The sequence below is a fragment of the Mauremys mutica genome, chromosome 19, assembly GCF_020497125.1.
Source record: "Mauremys mutica isolate MM-2020 ecotype Southern chromosome 19, ASM2049712v1, whole genome shotgun sequence".
NCBI classification, from domain to species: domain Eukaryota; kingdom Metazoa; phylum Chordata; order Testudines; family Geoemydidae; genus Mauremys; species Mauremys mutica.
The window spans coordinates 5,470,628-5,497,558 of record NC_059090.1 but is presented as its reverse complement, the minus strand read 5'-3'; the positions used below and the strand labels follow the sequence as shown (position 1 = coordinate 5,497,558).

At 52.6% G+C, this 26,931-nt stretch overlaps 1 protein-coding gene across 4 annotated transcripts in view; it reads left to right on the top strand.

The window, feature by feature from the left end:
* The window catches only part of LOC123353287 (maestro heat-like repeat-containing protein family member 2A), a 133,393-nt gene that overhangs the window by 17,106 nt on the left and 89,356 nt on the right, over positions 1-26,931 (top strand). The window contains exons 1-8 of one of the 4 annotated variants that reach the window (XM_044994290.1): positions 2-59; positions 21,471-21,581; positions 22,269-22,411; positions 23,158-23,286; positions 24,540-24,702; positions 24,818-24,916; positions 25,813-25,964; positions 26,315-26,458. In XM_044994290.1, coding sequence (XP_044850225.1) covers positions 22,331-22,411; positions 23,158-23,286; positions 24,540-24,702; positions 24,818-24,916; positions 25,813-25,964; positions 26,315-26,458 — 768 coding nt within the window. In that variant the 5' untranslated portion in view covers positions 2-59; positions 21,471-21,581; positions 22,269-22,330. Of the gene's footprint in view, position 1; positions 60-14,943; positions 15,000-16,384; positions 16,461-21,470; positions 21,582-22,268; positions 22,412-23,157; positions 23,287-24,539; positions 24,703-24,817; positions 24,917-25,812; positions 25,965-26,314; positions 26,459-26,931 lie in introns of those variants that run through there. The other 3 variants (XM_044994289.1, XM_044994291.1, XM_044994288.1) reach the window with 3 other exon arrangements.

Below are 26,931 nucleotides of genomic sequence, written 5' to 3'. Positions count from 1 at the left end.
GGGCCGGACAGACCAGCACAGCCCTGCTCCAGTTTGCCACCTCCCTGCCTGGATTTGATGTGAGTAACCGCGCGCTGGGGCCTGGTGTGGTGCATTGTGGCTAACAACGGGCACCTGGTCTGTCAAAGGCTCCATCTTGTCTTGTCTGTGTTACTGTCAGTGAGCGGGGGAAACACCGGTTAGTTAAGACATTTCCCCGCAGGGATCACCTGCCAGTCTTGGGTTCTGATCCGAGGACAGGCCAGACCTAGCATCACTCTTGCTTTGCGTTTCAGGCAGCAAGGCGGGAACTTCTCTCTGTTTCCTCTGACTCTGTTGAAGGCTTTTGAATACTGGTCAGTGTGGTCACAAGTTGCTGTCAGTGGCCATGGTCGGAGAGTGGTAGATTTGTCATTCAATATCCAGGGTACAATCTTAATATCCGTTAAGTCCTGCTTTCCAAAGTACTGGGTTTCCTGCCCCTGAGTTGAGGTGGGTGTCTCCACTCAGGTCTGAAGTTTCTCGGGTTGGCAGCCTGAGTCCATATTGCTGGGACTCTTGATTAGGAGCATAAAGGTGAGATCTAAAAGATCGTATTGAAAAGTTGGAGTCTTTGATCTGTCCAGTTTACTTTATGAATTGAATGAGATTCCCCATCTGAGCAGCTCTGAGGTGGGTGGACTAACAAGGTCTTACTTGATGTTAATTTAGAGCAGTATTTCTCAATGGGTGGGTCCAGTCCCCAGGAAGAGCCACAAAAGGCAATCAGGAGGGTCATGAGGAGGGCATTGAAAACTGTGTTACAACCTAAAGCAAAGAAAATTTCCCTCTCCCTGCACATACTCACCCTTCAAGATCAAGAATTCCTGGTCCACCACTCCAGACGCACAAAAATCAATTCTATTGCCTTATAACTGCTATCACAGATATCATTTTACAGTAAATGTTGCCGGGGGAGAGAGAGTTGTAAAACACTTTGTAGAAGGGGTCGGCCACCTGAAGAGGGTGAGAAACACTGAGTTGGGTTGGACTTTCCTGCTTTTCATCTGTAAAATGAAGCCTTCAGCCTCTTTACTGAGGTTTGGTCTACATTCAAAACTTGAACCAGCATAGCAATGTCAGTGGGGATGTGGGAAAACCCACACACCGGGACATAGCCCTGCCGACAAAACCCCCAGTGAGATGCAGCTATACCAAGAGAAGAGTGCTTTGGTTGACGTAGTTAATGTCCTTTGGGGAGGGTGTGTTCCTGCACCAGCTCCTGAGCTCCTGTCAGTTTATGCCACATCTAGGCTAGAGGGCTATGCCGACATAACTGTGGTAGCTGGTGGTAAGAAACCCCCAGGTGAGGGGAGGGCCCTTCATCCCTCTGCTCTTATCAAGACTGCACTGGGATGGGGCCAGGATGGGCAGCAGCATCCCTCCAGGTGTTGTGGTGACCCCACCAGCTGTTGCCATGGGGACCGCATCACAAAGCGTCTCTCGGTGAAATCACACTGGGGGCAGGTTGGGTGGTGTGGCCATGGGCGGAGCCCCAGTATAAATAAGGGGCGTGTCCCCAGCTCTGTGCCTGTTGGCTCGGTGGTGTGGAGGGAGCAGCAGGATCTTGGGTTTCTTGAGACCCAAGGGCTACAGAGGGAGCAGGGTTAGTGAGTACAGCTCAGAGAGACCTTCTGTGGGTAAGAGCCTGAGCCAGGGGATTCTGGAAGGGGCTATGTGAATTAGTGGCTGTTTGCTGACAAAGGCAGGGGTTTAGGACTGGGGGGTGCAGGTTTGGGAGACATTCCATGACAGAGCACACAGGCAGGCCGGTAGGATGGACAATGGCCCATTGGGTTTGAGCAGTGTCTGTAGAGCAGAAAAAGATCTGACCCAAATCCAGAACATACTCCTCAAATCTTTGGGTGTTTGAAATCTGAACCAGGATCCAGATTTAACAATTACCCTTCTTTTTATAATGGACTGAACTTGATCCTCAGATCCAAACAGCCCCTGAACTTGGGCGGTGGGTATGGAAATCTGGATCCAGATTTGAATTCTGTGGCTGGAGTCCATCTCTATTAGACAAGGGGCTTGGGTCCAGGAGAGAAGGTGGTGGCTGCTGTATCCTTTTTCCTTATATTTTTCTCCATCAGGATATCTTCTGAACAAAACACTCTTGCCTATGGATTTTCTCTTTTTTAAATGTTTTGACCCATAATTAATAAGTATAATTATTAAATGATTTTAAAAAACCAGAACAATATGTAAATAAGCCCCAGGACAGACCCCTAGATACAAACTCACTTGGGATGGCAGGAGAATGATTCACTAAGGGCCCAACTGTGAAAACTTTACTCACCTTGGGGTGCACTCCCACAGCTGGATAGTCCTGCTGAAGTCGCTGGGCTTACTCGAGTGAGTAAATGGTCATCATTAGTGGATGGGTGCATTGCATGTTTGAATAAGAACATAAGAACGGCCGTACCGGGTCAGACCAAAGGTCCATCTAGCCCAGTATCTGTCTACCGACAGTGGCCAATGCCAGGTGCCCCAGAGGGAGTGAACCTAACAGGCAATGATCAAGTGATCTTCCTCCTGCCATCCATCTCCATCCTCTGACGAACAGAGGCTAGGGACACCATTCTTACCCATCCTGGCTAATAGCCATTTATGGACTTAGCCACCATGAATTTATCCAGTTCCCTTTTAAACATTGTTATAGTCCTCGCCTTCACAACCTCCTCAGGTAAGGAGTTCCACAAGTTGACTGTGCACTGCGTGAAGAAGAACTTCCTTTTATTTGTTTTAAACCTGCTGCCTATTAATTTCATTTGGTGACCCCTAGTTCTCATATTATGGGAATAAGTAAATAACTTCTCCTTATCCACTTTCTCAACATCACTCATGATTTTATATACCTCTATCATATCTCCCCTTAGTCTCCTCTTTTCCAAGCTGAAGAGTCCTAGCCTCTTTAATCTTTCCTCATATGGGACCCTCTCCAAACCCCTAATCATTTTAGTTGCCCTTTTCTGAACCTTTTCTAGTGCTAGAATATCTTTTTTGAGGTGAGGAGACCACATCTGTACACAGTATTCGAGATGTGGGCATACCATGGATTTATATAAGGGCAATAATATATTCTCCGTCTTGTTCTCTATCCCCTTTTTAATGATTCCTAACATCCTGTTTGCTTTTTTGATCGCCTCTGAACACTGCGTGGACATCTTCAGAGAACTATCCACAATGACGCCAAGATCTTTTTCCTGACTCGTAGCTAAATTAGCCCCCATCATATTGTATGTATAGTTGGGGTTATTTTTTCCAATATGCATTACTTTACATTTATCCACATTAAATTTCATTTACCATTTTGTTGCCCAATCACTTAGTTTTGTGAGATCTTTTTGAAGTTCTTCACAGTCTGCTTTGGTCTTAACTATCTTGAGCAGTTTAATATCATCTGCAAACTTTGCCACCTCACTGTTTACCCCTTTCTCCAGATCATTTATGAATAAATTGAATAGGATTGGTCCTAGGACTGACCCTTGGGGGTCCATCCAGGGTGGGGCTGAGGCACACTGACAGGGCATCAGGGCAAGACTAGACTTCCCCTGCTGCTTCCCACTGAGTCACCCACATGGATCATAGAATCATAGAATCTCAGGGTTGGAAGGGACCTCAGGAGGTATCTAGTCCAACCCCCTGCTCAAAGCAGGACCAAACCCAACTAAATCATCCCAGCCAGGGCTTTGTCAAGCCTGACCTTAAAGACCTCTAAGGAAGAAGATTCCACCACCTCTCTAGGTAACCCATTGCAGTGCTTCACCACCCTCCTAGTGAAAAAGTTTTTCCTAATGTCCAACCTAAACCTCCCCCTCTGCAACTTGAGACCATTACTCCTTGTTCTTCTCAGCACTGAGAAGAAACAGGCAAGCAATAGCTCCTGTCTCTCCTTGGAGACCTGCCCTGACCCTGCTGTGAACATGGGAGGGGATACTGGCTGTACACCAAGCCTAGGAATCACTTCCATCCCTACCCAGCCATCTTTCTGATCTAACCTATCCAATCACCCCATCCATCCAATCAACCCATCCATCCCATCCAATTCACCCTTCCATCCATACCTTAGCAAATATCATCATTTATATATGTTAATATATGTATTTATGTATGTAATTTGTGTGAGTTTTGTATGTTAAACTCTCATAATTCTTTTATATACTAATCAAAAGCCTTTTTTTTGTGCACCTCTATATTTATTGCCCTATACGCACTGAAACTAAAATCTTCTTTGTCCTTCAATTGAATCTAATGGGTGAAGGAAAAATGATGGTGTGACCTTGTCTAATTAAAATATAATCATGCAAAACATTATTGCTACCACTGTTATATGATTGCAACAAATCTTATACAAAATATAACTTATGGCCAGAAAGGTTTAAACAACTTGCAGGCTAAAGACCCCAAAGCCAAGCTTTAAAGACGTGGGAGAGAACGTTTGTGTTTTTGTGCATTTACATATGACTGCCTGATGGATAAATGGCCTTGTGTTAATCTGTGTGAATAATTAACAGCGATGCCCAGGAAATGAGGGCCTGTTATTCCCCGAGGGACTCCAACTTGTCAAAGACGACCTGAAACTGTATAAAAGATCCTTGAATACTGATCCTGTTTATCTCAGATCTGCTTGAGGGGAAGCTTAAGCCAGGAGGACTGAGATCCCAGTCCTAAAGTGGGACACCCTGCAATGATATTGGACAATAACCTATGAACTATTTCTAAAAGAACTCTTCGCAACTACAAAACTCACCATCTCGGCTATGTACCTGAACCTCAAGAACTGAACTCATGTCTGTATGTATTGATCTTTTAACCACACTCTCTTTTCAATAAATTTTAGTTTAGTTAACAAGAACTGGCTGTAGCGTGTATTTGGATAAGATCTGGAATATTCATTAACCTAGGAGGAAATGTGTCTGATCCTTTCTTTTATATAATGAAATAAGATTTTCATCATATTTGACTTGGGTACCTGGATGGAGGCCTGAGGCTGGGTTACTTTAAGGGGACTGTGTTGCTGGTTTATGGACAATCAGTGAGGTAATAAAGAAGCTGGTTCATGCTGTCTTGGTAAATCCAAGTATTGAAAATATCCACTAGCTTTGGGGATTATCTGCCCCATTCTTTGCAGTTCACCCTAACTGGGTAACCTCAGCTGGCCCCCACTGGACCCCTGGTCACAGATGGAGTGTGCAATCTTTTACCCTGACCCTACTAATATAGCCCGGACACCCAGGGAAGGGACCCCTCAAAATGAATGAAAGGTGTCTACAGAAGGATGTTATAATAAACAAGAGTGGGAAGCTGATAAAAGGTGCTTATGATCCAGTTATGTTCTGTGATTGAGAAGAGGTCATTCTTATTGCAGGTGGATTCTGTAATGGATGAGCTAATGACCCACTGAAAGATGTTTTTAACTCATTAAGAACTCTTGGTTGTCACAGCTGTTATTAGTGACTTGGTTAGAGATTCCTTTTTGCTCATCTATCAGGTAAACTGAGGAACATAAAAGAAATTCCATGAGTAATCAGAAAAACAGAACACATGGTAAAATGAATCACAGGGAGGTACTTTTCCCTCCAACAAGAAGTATTTTTATCTCACACCCTAAAAAAGGAAAGTAGGTTGGATAGCTAATTTGTGAATGAACACTGTCAGTATTCCACTAGGTACAGAGGGAAGGCCCAAACTACCTTCTCTTTGCCACCTACCCGGGGTGGCAGAGTATATCTTCTTTCTGCAGTCTGTATAGTGCTGCGCTAATCTTTCATTAAGTCATTCAATTTGCCTGTTATTTGACAATCGCAAATCATTCTTAGATTCTGTCCTTTAAATCGGCTTTCGTACCCAATGATTGGAAGATAGCTAACGTAACGCCAATATTTAAAAAGGGCTCTAGAGGTTACAGACCGGTAAGTCTAACGTCGGTACTGGGCAAATTAGTTGAAACAATAGTTAAAAATAAAATTGTCAGACACATTAACATAAATTATTGAGCAGTAGTCAACATGGTTTCTGTAAAGGGAAATCATGTCTTACTAATCTATTAGAGTTCTTTGAAGGGGTCAACAAACATGTGGACAAGGGGGATCCGGTGGACATAGTGTACTTGGATTTCCAGAAAGCCTTTGACAAGGTCCCTCACCAAAGGCTCTTACGTAAATTAAGTTGTCATGGGATAAAGGGGAAGGTCCTTTCATGGATTGAGAACTGGTTAAAAGACAGGGAACAAAGGGTAGGAATTTATGGTAAATTCTCAGAATGGAGAGGGGTAACTAGTGGTGTTCCCCAAGGGAATGATGACTGACCCTCCAGGGCAGAGCTGAGGTACAAAAATCCCCCAGCTGCGCTGCCCCCCAGTCTGTCCTCCTCCTTGTTCCATCCCCACCCAGGCAGGAGGGCTTGTCCCAGAGAATCCCTCACCCGCAATGGGGGGACACAGCTCCTCTGTTATCTGGCACCCCAAAGTGGGGACATTTGTCCCACACAGGCCAAGGTTTCCGCTACTCGCAGACACTATCCCAGTTCTTCTTCGAGTGATTGCTCCTATGCATTCCAGTTAGGTGTGCGCGCCGCGCGTGCACGGCTCTTCGGAACATTTTTACCCTAGCAACACTCGGTGGGTCGGCTGGGCGCCCCCTGGAGTGGCGCCACTATGGCGCAGGATATATACCCCTGCCGACCCATCCGCTCCTCAGTTCCTTCTTCCCGCCCGTGATGGCCAGTTGGAACAGTGGAGCGCAGCTTAACTGACCTCCACTTCCGTAGCTACTCGTAGTTTCTCTCGTTCTGTTTACAGTTGTAGTTAACTTTATTTTGTTTGTAGAATAGTATTTATTTTACAGGGGTTCGGGGTTTATCCCCTTCCCCTCACCCGGTACCGGGTCCGATGCCCGGTCCACAGGGTTGTGTAATGCTCGGCCGGCCATAAGCCGCTGCCGACAAGAGATCCTCTCTTAAGTGCCTCGAGGGATCTCACCACACAGATAAGTGCCGCTTTTGTGAGGCCTTTCATCTGAGAACAAAGGGGAGCGGGACTTTCCCCTCAAGCAGCTCCTGAGGGAGGCAGCTCTTGCTCCTCCGCTCTCGGCGCTGAGCGCTGGTTAATCTTCAAGGAGCGCTCCCTCGGCACCGGATCGCCGGTACCGCTAAGGCCTCTCGGCACCAACCGTCGCCGACGTCCCTGCTCCGCAGCTGAGCGCGATGCTCAGCCGGATCGCCCGGCACCGATGTCTGCCACGGCACCGACAATATCCGCACCATTAACTCCGGCCAGGCAAGAGCCGTCGAGTCCGGTGCTGGAAAGCTCCCCGGTACGAACCGTGGTCGAGCTTGCTACGAAGCTGCGTCCGAGCCGCCTGCTCCGCAGCCGAGCGCTATGCTCAGTCGGCTCGCCCGGCACCGATGTCTGCCGCGGCCCCGACAATATCCGCACCATTAACTCCGGCCAGGCAAGAGCCGTGGAGTCCGGTGCTGGAAAGCTCCCCGGTATGGTCCGTGGTCGAGCTCGCTCTGAAGCTGCGTCCGAGCCGCCTGCTCCGCAGCCGAGCGCTATACTCAGTCGGAGCGCCCGGCACCGATGTCTGCTGCGGCACCAACAATATCCGCACCATTAACTCCAGCCAGGCAAGAGCCGTCGAGTCCGGTGCTGGAAAGCTCCCCGGTACGGACCGTGGTCGAGCTCGCTATGAAGCTGCGTCCGAGCCGCCTGCTCCGCAGCCGAGCGTTATGCTCAGTGGGATCGCCCGGCACCGATGTCTGCCGCGGCACCGACGATATCCACACCATCAACTCTGGCCAGGTAAGAACCATTGAGTCTGGTGTTGCAAAGCTCCCCGGTACGGACCGCGGTCGAGCTCGCTAGGAAGCTGTGTCCGAGCCGCCTGCTCCGCAGCCGAGCGCTATGCTCAGTCGGATCGCCCGGCACCGATGTCTGCCACGGCACTGACGATATCCGCACCATCAACTCCGGCCAGGTAAGGACCGTCGAGTCCGGTGCTGGCTAGCTCCCCGGTACGGACTGCGGTCGAGCTCACTCTGAAGCTGCATCCGAGCTGCCTGCTCCGCAGCCGAGCGCGATGCTCAGTCGGATTGCCCGGCACCGATGTCTGCCGCGGCATCGGCACTATCCGCACCATTAACTCCGGCCAGGCAAGAGCCGTCGAGTCCGGTGCCGGTAAGCTCCCCGGTACTAACCGTGGTCGGGCTTGCTAGGAAGCTGCGTCCGAGCCACCTGCTCCGCAGCCGAGCGCTATGCTCAGTCGGATCGCCCGGCACCGATGTCTGCTGTGCATCGACGATATCCGCACCATCAACTCCGGCCAGGTAAGGACCGTCGAGTCCGGTGCTGGCAAGCTCCCCGGTATGGACCGTGGTCGAGCTCGCTATGAAGTGGCGTCTGTGGTGCGAGCTGTGGTCGAGCTCACTATTCCCTCCACACCGGAAACATTTCCACAGCGAGGGAGTTGCTGGCAGGGGCAGAGCCTGCGCTGCCTCAACCCCCGGCACCGCCGGTGCGGGTTACATAGTCAATCGGCAAGCCTGCCTTGATCAGTCCACCCTCCGTCGGCACCGCAGAGCGGCACCGTTTACGATCGCGGTCCCGCAGATGTTCTCGGTCCTGCCGATCGAGGTCCCGACGCCGCTCTCAGTCTCGGCACCGTTCTCCATGTCGGTACCAGTAGTACTCGCGGCACCGGTCAGCGTCCCGCAGCACCGATCCATCCCGGTACCGATCCCGGGCGCAGCGTCGAGTGACGTCAGTTACAGACGCAGACTCTACCATGGGCTTTTCAGCTCCTCCAGGGCCATCCAGACACGCATCAGTGTCGCTCCGTGCGGACGCTTCCTATGCGTAGGACTCTGTTTTCCGATGGGCCCTCCAGAATCTTCCAGGAGACCTATCAGTGGTCATTCGGGACGCCTTGGGTGTCCTACCACGCCAGCGGCGTACCAGTGATCCCATCTCGCTCCGCTCCGTCGGAGCTCTGGATGCCAGAGGTGACAATTGGCTGTCCCCCTCCGACCGGTATGGAGCAAGCCCCGGTTCATCCACCGAGCTCCCCGATCCCGCCGGATCAGGAGGTCGTCCAGGAGCGCGAGCCCACACAGGACCCGCTTCTCCCTGGCCTTTCTTCTTCCTCCTCCCCGGATAGGGGGGGCAGGAACATACTCCTCGGGCCCTCCTCTAATCCAAACGCACCAGCCCCTATATCTAAGGAGGCTAGGCGTATGGTCTTACTGGGCCGTAAGATATACTCGGCGGGGGCCCTGCAACTTCGTGTGGCAGACTGGCAAGCCCTGCTTAGCCGCTACTATGGGTGGCAGCCAAATTTACAGAGGCGGTTCTTCAGAACTCCCGCTCTGGCCTCGGGGGTGGCCACAAGATGGCTCCAGTTATCAAGCCTTCCCTCGCAGCTGCGGCACACTGTACAGGACTTGCCCTTCAATGACAAAGGCCTGTTCCCTGGAAACACTGGCCCTAAGCGGCAAAGCCTAGAGGGCAGCAGGGTCGCTTTGAGCTCTCTCTCTGTTGGCATACACACGCCGGTAATTCAGAACCGACATTGCCGTCCCCTGCGTATCCGCTCTTTCCCTGCGCCTTGCCAAAGTCAGTACTTTGCCAGCGGGCGTGGCTTACGCGGTCGTGGGCATCAATCCGGACCCCAAAGGTACAGGAGGTACCTAAGGACGAAACCTATCCCCTAGGCGAAGGGAGGTCTCAGACCTATCCTAGACCTGCGGGACCGTGACAAGTCACGATGCAGATAAGTTCCGCACGGTACCCAGGGGGGACGTCAATCCCATCCTTGGATCCCGGAAACTGGTACGCCGCCCTCCATATGCAGGGCGCATGTTTCACATCACTATTTCTTCTCCACACAGAAGGTGCCCTCGTTTGGGGCCTACCGTCGTTTCCAGTATACGGCCCTCCCGGTTGGCCTCTATACAGCCCAAGTGTATGCAAAGTGCATGGCTGTAGTCGCCGCGTCTCTTCGCCACCGTCGGATACACGTTCTCCGTATCTAGACGATTGGCTCATTCAAGGACCACCAGGCCCAAGTTACCAGTCGTGTGGGCATCGACACGGACCTATTCCCGTGTCTAGGCCTGATGATCAATGGAAAAATCCACTCTCATTCCCACACAGGGAATAGAATTCATTGGGGCCGCCCTGGCCTGCAGTCTCTCCAGAGCCTGCTTACCTCAGCCTCGGTTTCAAGCGAGGGTAACGATTGTACAAGGCCTACGGTCCTTCCCGACAACTTTGGCTCGCACTTGCCTAGGTTTCCTGAGTCACACGGCTGTCTGCACGTTTGTAACCAAACATGCCAGGCTTCGCCTCCGTCCACTTCAATTGTGGCTCACCTGGGTGTACCACCCGGGCAGAGATACCATACTCGTGGTCGTCTCGTTCCCCCCGAGCATCCTAGGCTCCCTCGACCGGGAGTCAGCGCCCTCCCTGGTGTATCCATGGAGGCTGTTCCATTCACCCCTCGGGGTCCCTCCGGACAGACACCCCATCTCTCGGCTGGGTGCTCCCCTGGCTCGGCTTCGCACTCACGGCCTTCGGTCGGCGCGAGAGATGGCCTTACACATCAATGTCCGAGAGCTGAGACCGGTCTGCCTTGTGTACCAGGCGTCTCAGCTGGCGGATCGCCTCAGCAGATCCTTCCTGTCTCGCAAGTGGTCGTTTCCTCCGGACATTATCCATTCCGTTTTCCGGACGTGGAGCTTTTCCCGCATAGCCTCCTCGCTCTCGCGCGAGAACGAAGAGAGAAAGAAGTTCTCCTCGTTCCAAGGCCTCTCCCCAGGCTCGGTCTTGGGGGGGTTTCCCTGAGGCCGTGGATCAGCCATCTGCTGTACGCCTTTACACTGTTCCCGCTGGTTCACAGGGTCCTGCTAAAACTCCGCAGGGACAGAGCGCACCTGATCGTGATCGCTCCAGCGTAACCCGGGCAGCACTGGTGCACCATGTTGCTACACCTGTCGGTAGCCAACCCTCTTTGCCCAGACCCCGTGTCGCGGGATCACGGCGAGCTTCACCACCCGGACTTGTACTCCCTGCACCTCACAACAGGGCTGCTGCGTGGCTAACCCGTTCCGAGTTACGTGGTTCTGCCTCGGGTCTACAGGATTCTCCGGGGTGGTAGAAAATCTTCCACTCGGTTAATGTATCTGGCCAAGTGGACGCGTTTCTCCTGTTGCTTCGAAACACGCAATGTTTCTCCCGCCGAGGTCCCGATCCATTCCATCAGGTTCCTCAGGGCTTGGAGCGTTTATACCCCCCAAGTGGGGCCCCGCCATAAACCTGGGTCCTCACCTGGTTCTAACCAGTCTATGCCTGCCCTATTTGAGCCAATCTCAGCATGCTCATTGATATACCTGTCCTGGGAGACGGTTTTCCTGTAGCCTTTCAAACGGCCAGACGAGTCTCCAAGATTCAGGCTCTCACAATAGGCCCACAGTATAATGTGTTCCTCTAGGACAAGGGCAGTTCTTACCATGTCCGCCCTGCCTCCCTAAGGAGGTGTCGGCCTTTTATATCTACCAGGATGTCTTCCTTCAGGTCTTCTTTCCGAAGCCACTCTCATTGCAAGGAGAACAACAATTGCACTCCTTCGACGTCCGTAGGGCGTCCGCAATCTATATCTGGAGGACAGAGCCCTCTCGTAATGCCCCCAAACCGTTGTCATACCGGCATACCGGACGAAGGGCTTACCTGTCTCCTCCTAGAGGATTTCATATTCAATGACGTTGTGCATCCGCACCTCCTGGATTTTTGGCCCATGTTCCATGGAGCCATCTTACTGCACATTCCACCAGGGCTCAGGCTTCTCTGCTGCCTTCCTGGCTCACATACCCTTTCAGGGGATGTGTCGTGCAACTCCCTGGTCCTCGATCCACACTTTTGACTCATTGGTCCAAGAGTCCATAGCTGATGCAGCCTTTGGCTTAGCAGTTTGCATTCTGCAACATCTAACTCCGACCCCACCGCCTACGTAAGGCTTGGGAATCACCTAACTGGAATGCATAGGAGCAATCACTCGAAGAAGAAAAGACGGTTACTCACCTGTAGTAACTGTTGTTCTTCGAGATGTGTTGCTCCTATCCATTCCAGACCCGCCCTCCTTCCCCACTGTCGGAGTAGCCGGCAAGAAGGAACTGAGGAGCGGATGGGTCGGCAGGGGTATATATCCTGCGCCATAGTGGCGCCACTCCAGGGGGCGCCCAGCCGACCCACCGAGTGTTGCTAGGGTAAAAATGTTCCGAAGAGCCGTGCATGCGCGGCGCGCACACCTAACTGGAATGGATAGGAGCAACACATCTCGAAGAACAACAGTTACTACAGGTGAGTAACCGTCTTCTCCAACCCCATGTCTGTGCAGGGCGACACGGGTTTCGGGAAGGGGGCGGCTTTCCCTGTCCAGCCCCATGGAGGTCCTGAGCCCTGGAGCTGGTTTGGGTTGGGCGGGGAGGGCCCTATGTAACAGGCTCTCTCTCCCCCCACCCCACTCCTAGCTGGTGGTGGACAGGGCCAAACAGCTGCGCTTCCTCCAGGCTGTGCCGCGTCTCTGCTTCTCGGCACAGAAGCAGGGGCGGGACACCCTGGAGCCCCCGGTCTCCAAAGCAGCCCTCGTGGAGAGCCCTGCGGTGAGTGGGACCCCGTGCCCGGCCCTGGGGCGAGGGAGCCAGACATGGGAGGAAGCGTCAGTGGGGCCGGAGCAGGAAGCAGAAGACAGGGGGTCCCCTCGGGGCAGAGGGCTGGGGAGCAGGGAAGAGGAGAATTGTGACACTGATGGGGAGCTGGCAGTGGGCGAGGGGAGGGCGGAGTTGGGGGGGAAGAGGGGGAAGGAAGTTTGATGGACGGGAGGAATGGGGGGGCCCAGCTGGTTGGGGGTGGGGGTGACACTGGCTGTTTCTGCAGAGCACTTTGGGCTCCTCCCGGGGAAGTGCCAGTGCGTCTGCAGGGCCTGAGTCTCACATGCAGTTTTGTTTCCTTGGGGTCTCCCAGGAGCTGATTGAAAATCTCCCTGGTGCGTCAGAGCCGAGCTCCATCATGCCCAGCTCCATGGCCGCAGTTTGCAGCCTCAGGTACCAGGACCCTCCGGTCCAGCTGCCCTAACCCTGGTGCTGACCCAGAGCCGGGCCCAGAGCCGGGAGTCACAGCTCCTCCCCCGCCTAGGTTCCCCCCGGCTGTGACTGTTCCCATCCCCCAGCAGAGGAGGCGGGAGCGTCCCCTCTTTCCTGGCCGGGGGGTTGATTTCACTCCAGGAAGGTAGGGAGGGGATCACTGTGGGCGGGGGGGGGGGGTGTCATGGCCATGGCAGTGCCAGCGCCACGCTGGTGCTGCAAAGTGTAACACGGGCTCCTCTCCAGCAAACTGAAGCCACCGCTTGCCCTGGAGCTAGAATCTCGCCTCCTGCGGGCTCTTCTGAGCAGGATGTGCACCCTGGGCACTGGGCAGGACACCACACACTGCCGGGTAGGTCCTGATCCTACTTCTCTGGCCCAGGAGCAGGAGCAGGCTCTGGTCCCTGCTCCCTCGCTTTGATGGAGCTGCTGAGAATAGGGGACGGGTGGGCAGAGCTGGGAACAGGCCCGGGACAAACTGGCAGGGGGGCCCCTTCCCTCCAGAGGGGATTGCGTTACCCCTCCCTGGCTGATCCCAGCCTTCCCTCCTCTCCTCATTCTCTGATCTCCTGCCTGGACTCTCCCGGCGATCCTACCTCCCACCCATTGCAGTTTGGCTGGTCCATACTCTGCTGGGTACCAGGCTCTGCACAGAGAACTGCTAAGAACAAGGATTGACGAGGCAGCAGGCATCCGGCCATGAACTCTTGCTAAGTGTCCCTGGAGTGATGTGAATGGGAGAGGCCAGGATGTGCCTTTTGAGTCTTGCCAGGGCTCCTGGAGAATCCTCCTAATTGTCCCCTGACTGGTGTAGCCCCATGACTGATGGGTGCTTCCTCTTCTTGCAGGCTCTGTACAACATCTATTCCCAGAGCCTGGACATCCTGCTCAGGGGCCTGCTGACGGAGACCCCCACCATGGAGAAGCTGCAGCACCTCCTGGAGGTGAGTAGAATGGGACGGTCTGGGGTGGAATTGCCCCTGAACCCCGTGGAAGGGCAGCAAAGGAGAGACTAGAAGAGCCACGTTTCCATTGTGTCCTCCCAGCTTGGACCCAGCCGGCCACACTTTCCCAGAGCTGCCAGTGCAGGGGGAAGGAGCTGGGACTGTCAGCCACAGCTCTGCACGGTTGCATTAAGCACTAACAGTGAGCACCAGGCCTGGCTGGGGCCTGAGAGACTGAAACCTCTGTGAGATGCAGAACATGGGCCTCAGAGAAAAGTCACTGGCTCCTCTCTAGGGAGACCCTGAGATACAGGAGGAGCGTCCGGGAATCAGCTCTCGTGTCCTAGGGACACTGCTGTTCCTGGAAGGATTGTCCTCATGGCTGTTCCATCCATCCTGCATGTGCCTTGATCCTGACGTGCTATTCATGGATCAGGGGTTCAGAGCAAATAGACCAGCCCCAAGACTGACCATTATCCCAGCCTGGAGAGACAAGGAGCTTGTGCCCAGCAAGGCGTGGGCAGTGTCATGAAGCCCCTTTTCAAGCTCTGCGACCAGGGCTCGGCTACTCCACCCTGAGCACAAAGTCTGAGCCCCTTGGGGAGGGGGAGAGGCTGGTTTGTAGAGCGTGTACGCCTGCCCGCTGACCCTCCCCTGCCTCCTTCTCCCACAGCACGTCCATCTCTCTCTCCTGGCAAACAACACCCAGGAGAGAGCCAGGGCCGGACAGACCAGCGCAGCCCTTCTCCAGTTTGCCACCTCCCTGCCTGGATTTGATGTGAGTAACCGCGCGTTGGGGCCTGGTCTGGTGCATTGTGGGTAACAACGGGCACCTGGTCCATCAAAGGCTCCATCTTGTCTTGTCTGTGTTACTGTCAGTGAGCGGGGGAAACACCGGTTAGTTAAGTCATTTCTCCGCAGGGATCACCTGCCAGTCTAGGGTTCTGATCCGAGGACAGGCCAGACCTAGCATCACTCTTGCTTTGCGTTTCAGGCAGCAAGGCGGGAACTTCTCTCTGTTTCCTTTGACTCTGTTGAAGGCTTTTGAATACTGGTCAGTGTGGTCACAAGTTGCTATCAGTGGCCATGGTCGGAGAGTGGCAGATTTGTCATTCAATATCCAGGGTACAATCTTAATATCCGTTAAGTCCTGCTTTCCAAACTACTGGGTTTCCTGCCCCTGAGTTGAGGTGGGTGTCTCCACTCAGGTCTGAAGTTTCTCGGGTTGGCAGCCTGAGTCCATATTGCTGGGACTCTTGATTAGGAGCATAAAGGTGAGATCTAAAAGATCTTATTGAAAAGTTGGAGTCTTTGATCTGTCCAGTTTACTTTATGAATTGAATGAGATTCCCCATCTGAGCAGCTCTGAGGTGGGTGGACCTAACAAGGTCTTACTTGATGTTAATTTAGAGCAGTATTTCTCAATGGGTGGGTCCAGTCCCCAGGAAGAGTCACAAAAGGCAATCAGGAGGGTCATGAGGAGGCCATTGAAAACTGTGTTACAACCTAAAGCAAAGAAAATTTCCCTCTCCCTGCACATACTCACCCTTCAAGATCAAGAATTCCTGGTCCACCACTCCATACACCCAAAAATCAATTCTATTGCCTTATAACTGCTATCACAGATATCATTTTACAGTAAATGTTGCCGGGGGAGAGAGAGTTGTAAAACACTTTGGAGAAGGGGTCGGCCACCTGAAGAGGGTGAGAAACACTGAGTTGGATTGGACTTTCCTGCTTTTCCTCTGTAAAATGAAGCCTTCAGCCTCTTTACTGAAGTTTGGTCTACATTCAAAACTTGAACCAGCATAGCAATGTCAGTGGGGATGTGGGAAAACCCACACACCGGGACATAGCCCTGCCGACAAAACCCCCAGTGAGATGCAGCTATACCAAGAGAAGAGTGCTTTGGTTGACGTAGGTAATGTCCTTTGGGGAGGGTGTGTTCCTGCACCAGCTCCTGAGCTCCTGTCAGTTTATGCCACATCTAGGCTAGAGGGCTATGCCGACATAACTGTGACGGCACAGGCGTGGTAGCTGGTGGTAAGAAACCCCCAGGGGAGGGGAGGGCCCTTCATCCCTCTGCTCTTATCAAGACTGCACTGGGTTGGGGCCAGGCTGGGCAGCAGCATCCCTCCAGGTGTTGTGGTGACCCCCCCCTCCGTTGCCATGGGGACCGCATCACAAAGCGTCTCTGGGTGAAATCACACTGGGGGCAGGTTGGGTGGTGTGGCTGTGGGCGGAGCCCCAGTATAAATAAGGGGCGTGTCCCCAGCTCTGTGCCTGTTGGCTCGGTGGTGTGGAGGGAGCAGCAGGATCTTGGGTTTCTTGAGACCCAAGGGCTACAGAGGGAGCAGGGTTAGTGAGTACAGCTCAGAGAGACCTTCTGTGGGTAAGAACCTGAGCCAGGGGATTCTGGAAGGGGCTATGTGACTTAGTGGCTGTTTGCTGACAAAGGCAGGGGTTTAGGACTGGGGGGTGCAGGTTTGGGAGACATTCCATGACAGAGCACACAGGCAGGCCGGTAGGATGGACAATGGCCCATTGGGTTTGAGCAGTGTCTGTAGAGCAGAAAAAGATCTGACCCAAATCCAGAACCAACTCCTTAAATCTTTGGGTGTTTGAAATCTGAACCTGGATCCAGATTTCACATTTACCCTTCTTTTTATAATGGACTGAACTTGATCCTCAGATCCAAACAGCCCCTGAACTTGGGCGGTGGGTATGGAAATCTGGATCCAGATTTGAATTCTGTGGCTGGAGTCCATCTCTATTAGACAAGGGGCTTGGGTCCGGGAGAGGAGGTGGGGGCTGCTGTATCCTTTTTTCCTTATATTTTTCTCCATCAGGATATCTTCTGAACAAAACACTCTTGCCCATTGAGCCTATGGATTTTCTCTTTTTTAAATGTTTTGACCCATAATTAATAAGTATAATTATTAAATGATTTTAAAAAACCAGAACAATATGTAAATATGCCCCAGGACAGACCCCTAGATACAAACTCACTTGGGATGGCAGGAGAATGATTCACTAAGGGCCCAACTGTGAAAACTTTACTCACCTTGGGGTGCACTCCCACAGCTGGGTAGTGCTGCTGAAGTCGCTGGGCTTACTCGAGTGAGTAAATGGTCATCATTAGTGGATGGGTGCATTGCATGTTTGAATAAGAACATAAGAACGGCCGTACCGGGTCAGACCAAAGGTCCATCTAGCCCAGTATCTGTCTACCGACAGTGGCCAATGCCAGGTGCCCCAGAGGGAGTGAACCTAACAGGCAATGATCAAGTGATCTTCCTCCTGCCATCCATCTCCATCCTCTGACGAACAGAGGCTAGGGACACCATTCTTACCCATCCTGGCTAATAGCCATTTATGGACTTAGCCACCATGAATTTATCCAGTTCCCTTTTAAACATTGTTATAGTCCTCGTCTTCACAACCTCCTCAGGTAAGGAGTTCCACAAGTTGACTGTGCACTGCGTGAAGAAGAACTTCCTTTTATTTGTTTTAAACCTGCTGCCTATTAATTTCATTTGGTGACCCCTAGTTCTCGTATTATGGGAATAAGTAAATAATTTCTCCTTATCCACTTTCTCAACATCACTCATGATTTTATATACCTCTATCATATCCCCCCTTAGTCTCCTCTTTTCCAGGCTGAAGAGTCCTAGCCTCTTTAATGTTTCCTCGTATGGGACCCTCTCCAAACCCCTAATCATTTTAGTTGCCCTTTTCTGAACCTTTTCTAGTGCTAGAATATCTTTTTTGAGGTGAGGAGACCACATCTGTACACAGTATTCGAGATGTGGGCGTACCATGGATTTATATAAGGGCAATACTATATTCTCCGTCTTGTTCTCCATCCCCTTTTTAATGATTCCTAACATCCTGTTTGCTTTTTTGATCGCCTCTGCACACTGCGTGGACATCTTCAGAGAACTATCCACAATGACGCCAAGATCTTTTTCCTGACTCGTAGCTAAATTAGCCCCCATCATATTGTATGTATAGTTGGGGTTATTTTTTCCAATGTGCATTACTTTACATTTATCCACATTAAATTTCATTTGCCATTTTGTTGCCCAATCACTTAGTTTTGTGAGATCTTTTTGAAGTTCTTCACAGTCTGCTTTGGTCTTAACTATCTTGAGCAGTTTAGTATCATCTGCAAACTTTGCCACCTCACTGTTTACCCCTTTCTCCAGATCATTTATGAATAAATTGAATAGGATTGGTCCTAGGACTGACCCTTGGGGAACACCACTAGTTACCCCTCTCCATTCTGAGAATTTACCATTAATTCCCACCCTTTGTTCCCTGTCTTTTAACCAGTTCTCAATCCATGAAAGGACCTTCCCCTTTATCCCATGACAACTTAATTTACGTAAGAGCCTTTGGTGAGGGACCTTGTCAAAGGCTTTCTGGAAATCCAAGTACACTATGTCCACCGGATCCCCCTTGTCCACATGTTTGTTGACCCCTTCAAAGAACTCTAATAGATTAGTAAGACACGATTTCCCTTTACAGAAACCATGTTGACTACTGCTCAATAATTTATATTTTTCTATGTGTCTGACAATTTTATTTTTAACTATTGTTTCAACTAATTTGCCCGGTACCGACGTTAGACTTACCGGTCTGTAATTGCCGGGATCACCTCTAGAGCCCTTTTTAAATATTGGTGATACATTAGCTAACTTCCAATCATTGGGTACCGAAGCCGATTTAAAGGACAGAATCTAAGAATGATTTGCGATTGTCAAATAACAGGCAAATTGAATGACTTAATGAAAGATTAGTACAGCACTATACAGACTGCAGAAAGAAGATATACTCTGCCACCCCGGGTAGGTGGCAAAGAGAAGGTAGTTTGGGCCTTCCCTCTGTACCTAGTAGAATACTGACAGTGTTCATTCACAAATTAGCTATCCAACCTACTTTCCTTTTCTAGGGTGTGAGATGAAAATACTTCTTGTTGGAGGGAAAAGTACCTCCCTGTGATTAATTTTACCATGTGTTCTGTTTTTCTGATTACTCATGGAATTTCTTTTATGTTCCTCAGTTTACCTGATTGATGAGCAAAAAGGAATCTCTAACCAAGTCACTAATAACAGCTGTGACAACCAAGAGTTCTTAATGAGTTAAAAACATCTTTCAATGGGTCATTAGCTCATCCATTACAGAATCCACCTGCAATAAGAATGACCTCTTCTCAATCACAGAACATAACTGGATCATAAGCACCTTTTATCAGCTTCCCACTCTTGTTTATTATAACATCCTTCTGTAGACACCTTTCATTCGTTTTGAGGGGTGCCTTCCCTGGGTGTCCGGGCTCTATTAGTAAGGTCAGGGTAAAAGATTGCACACATTCCATCTGTGACCAGGGGTCCAGTGGGGGCCAGCTGAGGTTACCCAGTTAGGGTGAACTGCAAAGAATGGGGCAGATAATCCCCAAAGCTAGTGGATATTTTCAATACTTGGATTTACCAAGACAGCATGAACCAGCTTCTTTATTACCTCACTGATTGTCCATAAACCAGCAACACAGTCCCCTTAAAGTAACCCAGCCTCAGGCCTCCATCCAGGTACCCAAGTCAAATATGATGAAAATCTTATTTCATTATATAAAAGAAAGGATCAGACACATTTCCTCCTAGGTTAATGAATATTCCAGATCTTATCCAAATACACGCTACAGCCAGTTCTTGTTAACTAAACTAAAATTTATTGAAAAGAGAGTGTGGTTAAAAGATCAATACATACAGACATGAGTTCAGTTCTTGAGGTTCAGGTACATAGCCGAGATGGTGAGTTTTGTAGTTGCGAAGAGTTCTTTTAGAAATAGTTCATAGGTTATTGTCCAATATCATTGCAGGGTGTCCCACTTTAGGACTGGGATCTCAGTCCTCCTGGCTTAAGCTTCCCCTCAAGCAGATCTGAGATAAACAGGATCAGTATTCAAGGATCTTTTATACAGTTTCAGGTCGTCTTTGAAAAGTTGGAGTCCCTCGGGGAATAACAGGCCCTCATTTCCTGGGCATCGCTGTTGTGTTAATCTGTGTGAATAATTAAAGGCCATTTATCCATCAGGCAGTCATATGTAAATGCACAAAAACACAAACGTTCTCTCCCCACGTCTTTAAAGCTTGGCTTTGGGGTCGTTAGCCTGCAAGTTGTTTAAACCTTTCTGGCCATAAGTTATATTTTGTATAAGATTTGTTGCAATCATATAACAGTGGTAGCAATAATGTTTTGCATGATTATATTTTAATTAGACAAGGTCACACCATCATTTTTCCTTCACCCATTAGATTCAATTGAAGGACAAAGAAGATTTTAGTTTCAGTGCGTATAGGGCAATAAATATAGAGGTGCACAAAAAAAAGGCTTTTGATTAGTATATAAAAGAATTATGAGAGTTTAACATACAAAACTCACACAAATTACATACATAAATACATATATTAACATATATAAATGAGGATATTTGCTAAGGTATGGATGGAAGGGTGAATTGGATGGGATGGATGGGTTGATTGGATGGATGGGGTGATTGGATAGGTTAGATCAGAAAGATGGCTGGGTAGGGATGGAAGTGATTCCTAGGCTTGGTGTACAGCCAGTATCCCCTCCCATGTTCACAGCAGGGTCAGGGCAGGTCTCCAAGGAGAGACAGGAGCTGTTGCTTGCCTGTTTCTTCTCAGTGCTGAGAAGAACAAGAAGTAATGGTCTCAAGCTGCAGAGGGGGAGGTTTAGGTTGGACATTAGGAAAAACTTTTTCACTAGGAGGGTGGTGAAGCACTGGAATGGGTTCCCTAGGGAGGTGGTGGAATCTCCTTCCTTAGAGGTCTTTAAGGTCAGGCTTGACAAAGCCCTGGCTGGGATGATTTAGTTGGGTTTGGTCCTGCTTTGAGCAGGGGGTTGGACTAGATACCTCCTGATGTCCCTTCCAACCCTGAGATTCTATGATCCATGTGGGTGACTCAGTGGGAAGCAGCAGGGGAAGTCTAGTCTTGCCCTGATGCCCTGTTGGTGTGCCTCAGCCCCACCCTGGATGGACCCTCTAGGGGCAAGAGGGGTGTTCTGCCTCTGTGCTGACTTGAGGGGAGTCAATCTGTGTCCGTTGTGATCATGGTTCTTGTGTGATGAGCTCTTGCCCACTCCAGACTGGACTGAGCCCATAATGCATTTGGCGGTGTCTGGATCTGGGGTTTTGGTTTGATCCGTTACAGAGAAAAGGGAGAACCATGAAACTTGGAGCCAGATCCCAGTTTGGATCCCAAACGTCTCCAGCATTCAGGTGCTCGGGTCAGGGGCACTGGCTCAAGCCCATCTGTAATTATTCCCCCTTGTGATACGCAGAGAAACTCTCTGAACTCACCACTTGCCAGTGCTACTGACCAAGTATCTATTTGTACCGAGTGTGGAGTGGAGGAGGAGGAATGGCTGATGCAGTGGGACAGCCCCGTTGAGGTAAGAGGAACCATTCCAAGAAGTGACATCAGGAGGGATTGGGGCAGGAGGCAGGGTCTCTCCTGCTTTGCTCCCCAGCTGGTTTAGGGATACCCTCTGGATCCCATCTCAGAGGCAGGGCCCTGCGTGTGCCAGGAATTGGGGCCCCTACTTTGCAATCGTTGCCCTGAGTCTTGACTTTTGCTTGGCTAGAAACTTGGTTTCTAACACTTATGGGTGCAAAGGAATCTTGGAACCATCTGTCCTCTCTTGCCCTTGCCGAGGGCATCGTGTGCACTGCAGGCCCTGGTCCCCAACCCCACGGAGTGGCCTCTGCCCAGCCCAGGGACACCCAGCGACCAGGGCAGGGGAATTTCCAACTGCCCAAAGCAGTGGGAACTGGCCCTGGGTGTCCGTTGGGATGAGGAGTGAGGGAGGAATCGGGTCAGACTCACCCCTGGGCTTTAGCTGTTTGCGGGGTACCAAACCCATTCCGAGTGCAGGGTCAGTTGGATTGAGGTTCCATTTCACCCAGAGCTGGGGGTGTCTGAGGGCAGGTCACTGTCCAGGCCTATCTCTAGCTGAGAGCCTGAGTGATGCTGAGCTGAGATCTCACTCAGGTCCTGCCCGTTAGTTACCAGGGGAATGCTGGCCCCTTCCCAGCCGCAGGCAGCTCCGGGGCGTAACAACCAGCTGCTTGCTCTGCAGGTGTGCCGCATCAGATCTCCAACCTCCTGCCGCTGGCATATGAGGGAGGCCACAAGGACATCATGGCAGGCATCATGCAGGCAGCCAGGGTCCAGCCAGGTGCTGTGGCCTCCCGCCTAGTCCAGATCCTCCAGCAGGATGAGGTAAGGCAGCTCCTTTAGTCACACACCGGCCTGTCTGTCTCCAGGTGGCCGGCCAGCTGACCTACAGCAAAGGATAATGCCCCCAAGCACTGTCTCTCTCGCCAGGACACTTCCTGTTCTGCCTTGTGTTGTTGTGAGCAGTTAAACAGTGCTTGTCCTCCCCAGAGGTGGCTGCACTTCAGTGGCGGGTGAAGTGACCCCTACAGAGGAGGACCACACGCTGCTCCCCGCCCTGCTGCCAGCCGTGCAGTTGGAGCCAGTGGGCTGCTGGTGTCAGAAGAGTCGGGATTGTCCCTGTGTTTGTAAATCACTTTGAGTCTCCCCCATGGAAGGAGCTTTAGAAACAAAAGGCCACATCCTGCTCCAGGTTCCAGCCGCTCAATCTGGAGTGACTCCATGCACTCCAGTGGGGCTACTCCGGATTCACACCAGCGGCACAGACAGCAGGCAGTGGCCAAAGGGGTTGATTTGAATGTGGGTGCATTATCCCCCGAGCTCCTCATGGCCCAGAGCCAGGTGTTGGGCAGTCAGGGCCCGACCCTGATCCCCGTAATTCAGGGGGAGTCCGCAGGGAGTCCCCAGAGGTCCCTGGAGTAAGTGGGAGCTGAATCCAGCCCAGCTTCACACATGCCACCATTTCCTGTCCTGACTGGAGCCCTGCGGGCGTCCCTGGGAGCTGGCTCCGTGTCCCAAGCCACAGGCCATTTTCCACTGACCTCCCCACGCCCCTCGGCTCTCCGCCCCAGGTGTCTGTCGGGCAGAAGGTGGCGGCATACGAGGGCCTCAGGACCGTGCCGCTGGAGCAGGGGATGGAGGCAGGACTTATCGGCAGCCTCATTGCTGTGGCCTCCCAGCAGATGAGGGCGGCTCCAGAGGTGAGTGACTCTCCCAGGGCAGCTACAGGGGACGCCCGCGGTGAAACCTTCCCTCCGCGGGTCTGGGGGAGCTGATCCCCAGGCCCCGCATGGGATACAGGCCTCTGGAGAGGGCTCCCAGCTCCCTCAGTGAGAGCCGCCCCTGGGCCCATATGGATCCTACCAGGAGATGCACCATCCTAGGCACAGAAGCCAGAAGAGGGGGCGGCCCACAGCTCCCCCGAGAACCTCCCCTGAGCCAGAGGCTCCTTCAGGAGACAGAGTGAGCGGGTGCAGCGCCAGTGGGGTCGTGCCAGGCTCCCATCTGGGTGCATAGGTGCAGTGCCAGTGGGGTCAGTGGGGTTGTGCCAGGTTCCCATCTGGAGTACGCAGGTGCAATGCCAGTGGGATCAGTGGGGTTGTGCCAGGTTCCCATCTGGGGTGCGCGGGTGCAGTGCCAGTTGGGTTGTGCCAGGCTCCCATCTGGGGTGCGCGGGTGCAGTGCCAGTTGGGTTGTGCCAGGTTCCCATCTGGGGTGAGCGGGTGCAGTGCCAGTGGGGTCATGCCAGGTTCCCATCTGGGGTGAGCGGGTGCAGTGCCAGTGGAGTCGTGCCAGGTTCCCATCTGGGGTGAGCGGATGCAGTGCCAGTGGGGTCAGTGGGGTCCTGTCCCGTTACACCAGCTCTGCTCACCCACAGGATCAGGATCAGGGTAAAGTGCCTCTGCCCAGAGGAAAAGCCCAGGAGTTTGCTTAGAAGAGCCACATCCCCTGCTCCAAAGAGACGTCTGACCAGGACCTCCTGTCTGGGGTGGGGCCTCTCCAGGGCACTCTCTGGCCTGGAGCTGAGATTTTCAAAGCCCCCTAGGGGTTTTAGACACAGAAGTCCCACTGGGTTCAGAGGAGCTGTATGTAAATCCCCTTGGTGGCTCTGAGAGTCTTGGCCTGAGACAGTGCGCAGATCCCAAGGGTGGCTTCAGTCAGGCTGGAAGAGGGGCACTTACAGGGCTGCATGTCGGGGTGCTCTGGCCTGGTGGGCCAGCTTCACTGAAGGGAGAAGGCAAGGTGAGAAGTCACCCAGGAAGAGAAGGAGACCCATCCCAGGCAGGGGCCAGGCCAAATATTCTCTGCCTTGCGGGGTCAGTGTTCGGTGAGTGCCCCCTCTAGTACCTGAATCCCTGCCACCTCAGCCGGGCATGTTACCCCCCTTGGGGCTGGTGCCCTTATTGCCCCCCTGGCTCTGGAACACTAATGGGCTCTGCCGTTCCTTCTGCAGGAGGCCTCGAGCGAGCTCCAGGCGGCTGCCAGTGATACCTTGGCCGCCCTCTCTGGCAGCTACTTCGGGCCGGTGATGCGGGAGCTCCAGAAACACCTGAGGCCCTTTGTGCTGCCAGCGGAGTTCACCCTCCTCACCCTGGGCAAGGTCATAGCGGCCAGCGGCACGGTACCACCCCATCCCCCGCGTGGGCCCATTGCTTCGGGGATGCTTGCACCCTGCAGTGTCCCTGGGCCTGCAGTTGCCTGAGAGCCGGTCCCGTCCATCTCTCTGTGCAGTGTACAGGTGCGTCCCTTTCCTGGGCATCACCCTGACCACCATGCAGACCGTGATGCGAGGGATAGATGACAGCAGGAGACGAGGGGCCTTCTGCACCGGTGAGGGGACCACTTGGGCCAAGCCTTTGTTCTAGATGGTGGGTCGAGATGGAGCTGGTTCGGCCCCAGATCCCGGCACCCCATGACCCTGGGATCTGAACAGCCCTGGACTCTGAGTGTGTAACCCTGATCCAGACCCCAGCGTTGCCTCTTGGCCCCGTCTCTAGTCTGTGGAGGTGGAGGAAGGGGAGGGACAGTATGGTCTGGACACCTGGGTTCTTCTCCCTGCCGGGGGAAGGTGGGGCTGACAGGTTAATTCATTGGGCAGGGATGTGCTCCAGTTACTCTGATGGTGGGAGCCGTAGAAACACCTGTACATGGAAGGCACTTTTTAGCGGAGGTCTTGGTTCCCTCCCATGTCTTGGGGAAAGGGTGTGTAGGTGCTGGATCTCGGCACACTGACAGGTGTGTCATCATTGGCTCCATGGCATCAGGGCCCGGCCTTGTCTCTGTCATGCCTGCTGACTGCAGGGACTCATGTCATGCCCCGAGGACCCTCACTTAGGGTTGCCAGTTTGGTTGAATGAATTTCTGGAGGTTTCATCACATGATATAATCTTTAATGAAAGATTCAGCTTTGATTCCTGGAGATCCGGGGCAATCCTGGAGGGTTGGCAATCCTACGTCACTGTCTGCCCGCTGGAGGCTGCGGCATGAACCCTGGGAAGGAGGGGCCGGAGAGTGCAGCATGAACCCCAGGGGGCAGAGTCTGCAGCATGAACCCTGGCGCACAGGGGGCAGAGTCTGCAGCATAAACCCTGGCGCACAGGGGGCTAGGTGGGAGTAGACCCCTGCAGAGACTGAAGTTCCTGAGAGTGGTAGAGTTTGAGCTGCTCTGTAATGAACCATGTCTCAGCCCTGGACTCAGCTGCCCTTTGCCCCCTGCCCCCCAACAGCCCTGGAGTGCACGTGTGGGGCAATCAGCACTTACCTGAGGAGCTGGGAGAGGAGCACCTATCCACAAATCACGCGCCAGCGCTTCTCTGCACACCTGCTCCCCACGTACCGGTACCTCCTCAGCGCCTGGCTGCCCAGCGAGGACACAGAGGTGAGGGGCTCGCACAGGCACTGTGGCCACGGGGCGCTCGCTCTGCATCTCCCCACAAGCCCTTTCGCCCCTGGCCCCTTTGTAAGGAGCAGACCCGGGTGGAAATCTCTCCTGTCTTGGGGTGGATAATGTCACCGGATGCTGGGGGCTGTGGAGGTGGAGGGCTAAGAGCCAGGATTCCTTGGCCAATGTCCTCCTGCAGCATAGAGGCCAAACTGGTCTCCCTGCATCTCAGGCTGGTCCCTACTGCTCTCGGTGCCTGAGCCAGTGCTGGAAGGAGAAGTACTGGATCCAGTGACTGAGCCGCAGGGGACCAAGCCAGCAGTCACCCCGTACCCATCTCTCGACAGGTCAAACTGGCTGTCCTCAAGGCCCTGGGGCCAGTGCTGAACATCCTGCTGCCCAGGAAGGATCTGCAAAACCAGATCGATGGGGACATCCCCCTGCTCCTGGCTCAGTATGGGAAGAACATCGAGGCCTTTTACATCACCAAGGTGAGGAGGTGGGGGGCGTTCCCTGCAGGCTCCATGGGCCAGCAAGTGAGCTGTCAGATCAGCTGCAGGATGTTGGATGGGGGTTCCCAGGGCTGGGAAGGGGTCCCAACACCAACCCCCCTCCTAGGGGGTCAGAGTTAACTCCTGGAACAACATCACACATAACAACAGCACAACACTGTTCTGTGACCCCGGCAAAAGCCGGAGCAGACCCAGGCCAGGATCCCCAATAGGGGTTACACAGCACAGCTTACAGCAAAACAGCTGTGTCCCCCTCCCCCCTCCCCCGCCGCCTGCACGCCTGGCATGGTGGGCTGGTTAGTGGTCTCAGCTCCTGTCTGCTGAAGGCTGAGAATTTACACAAATCCCCTTTTTCCAGCAGCCGGCTCTCCTGCCAGCAGCGCCCACCCTGCCCCAGCTCAGGGCTCCTGTCCGGCAGCGTCTTTGTTTTCTTTCCAAATTTCCCAGCATGC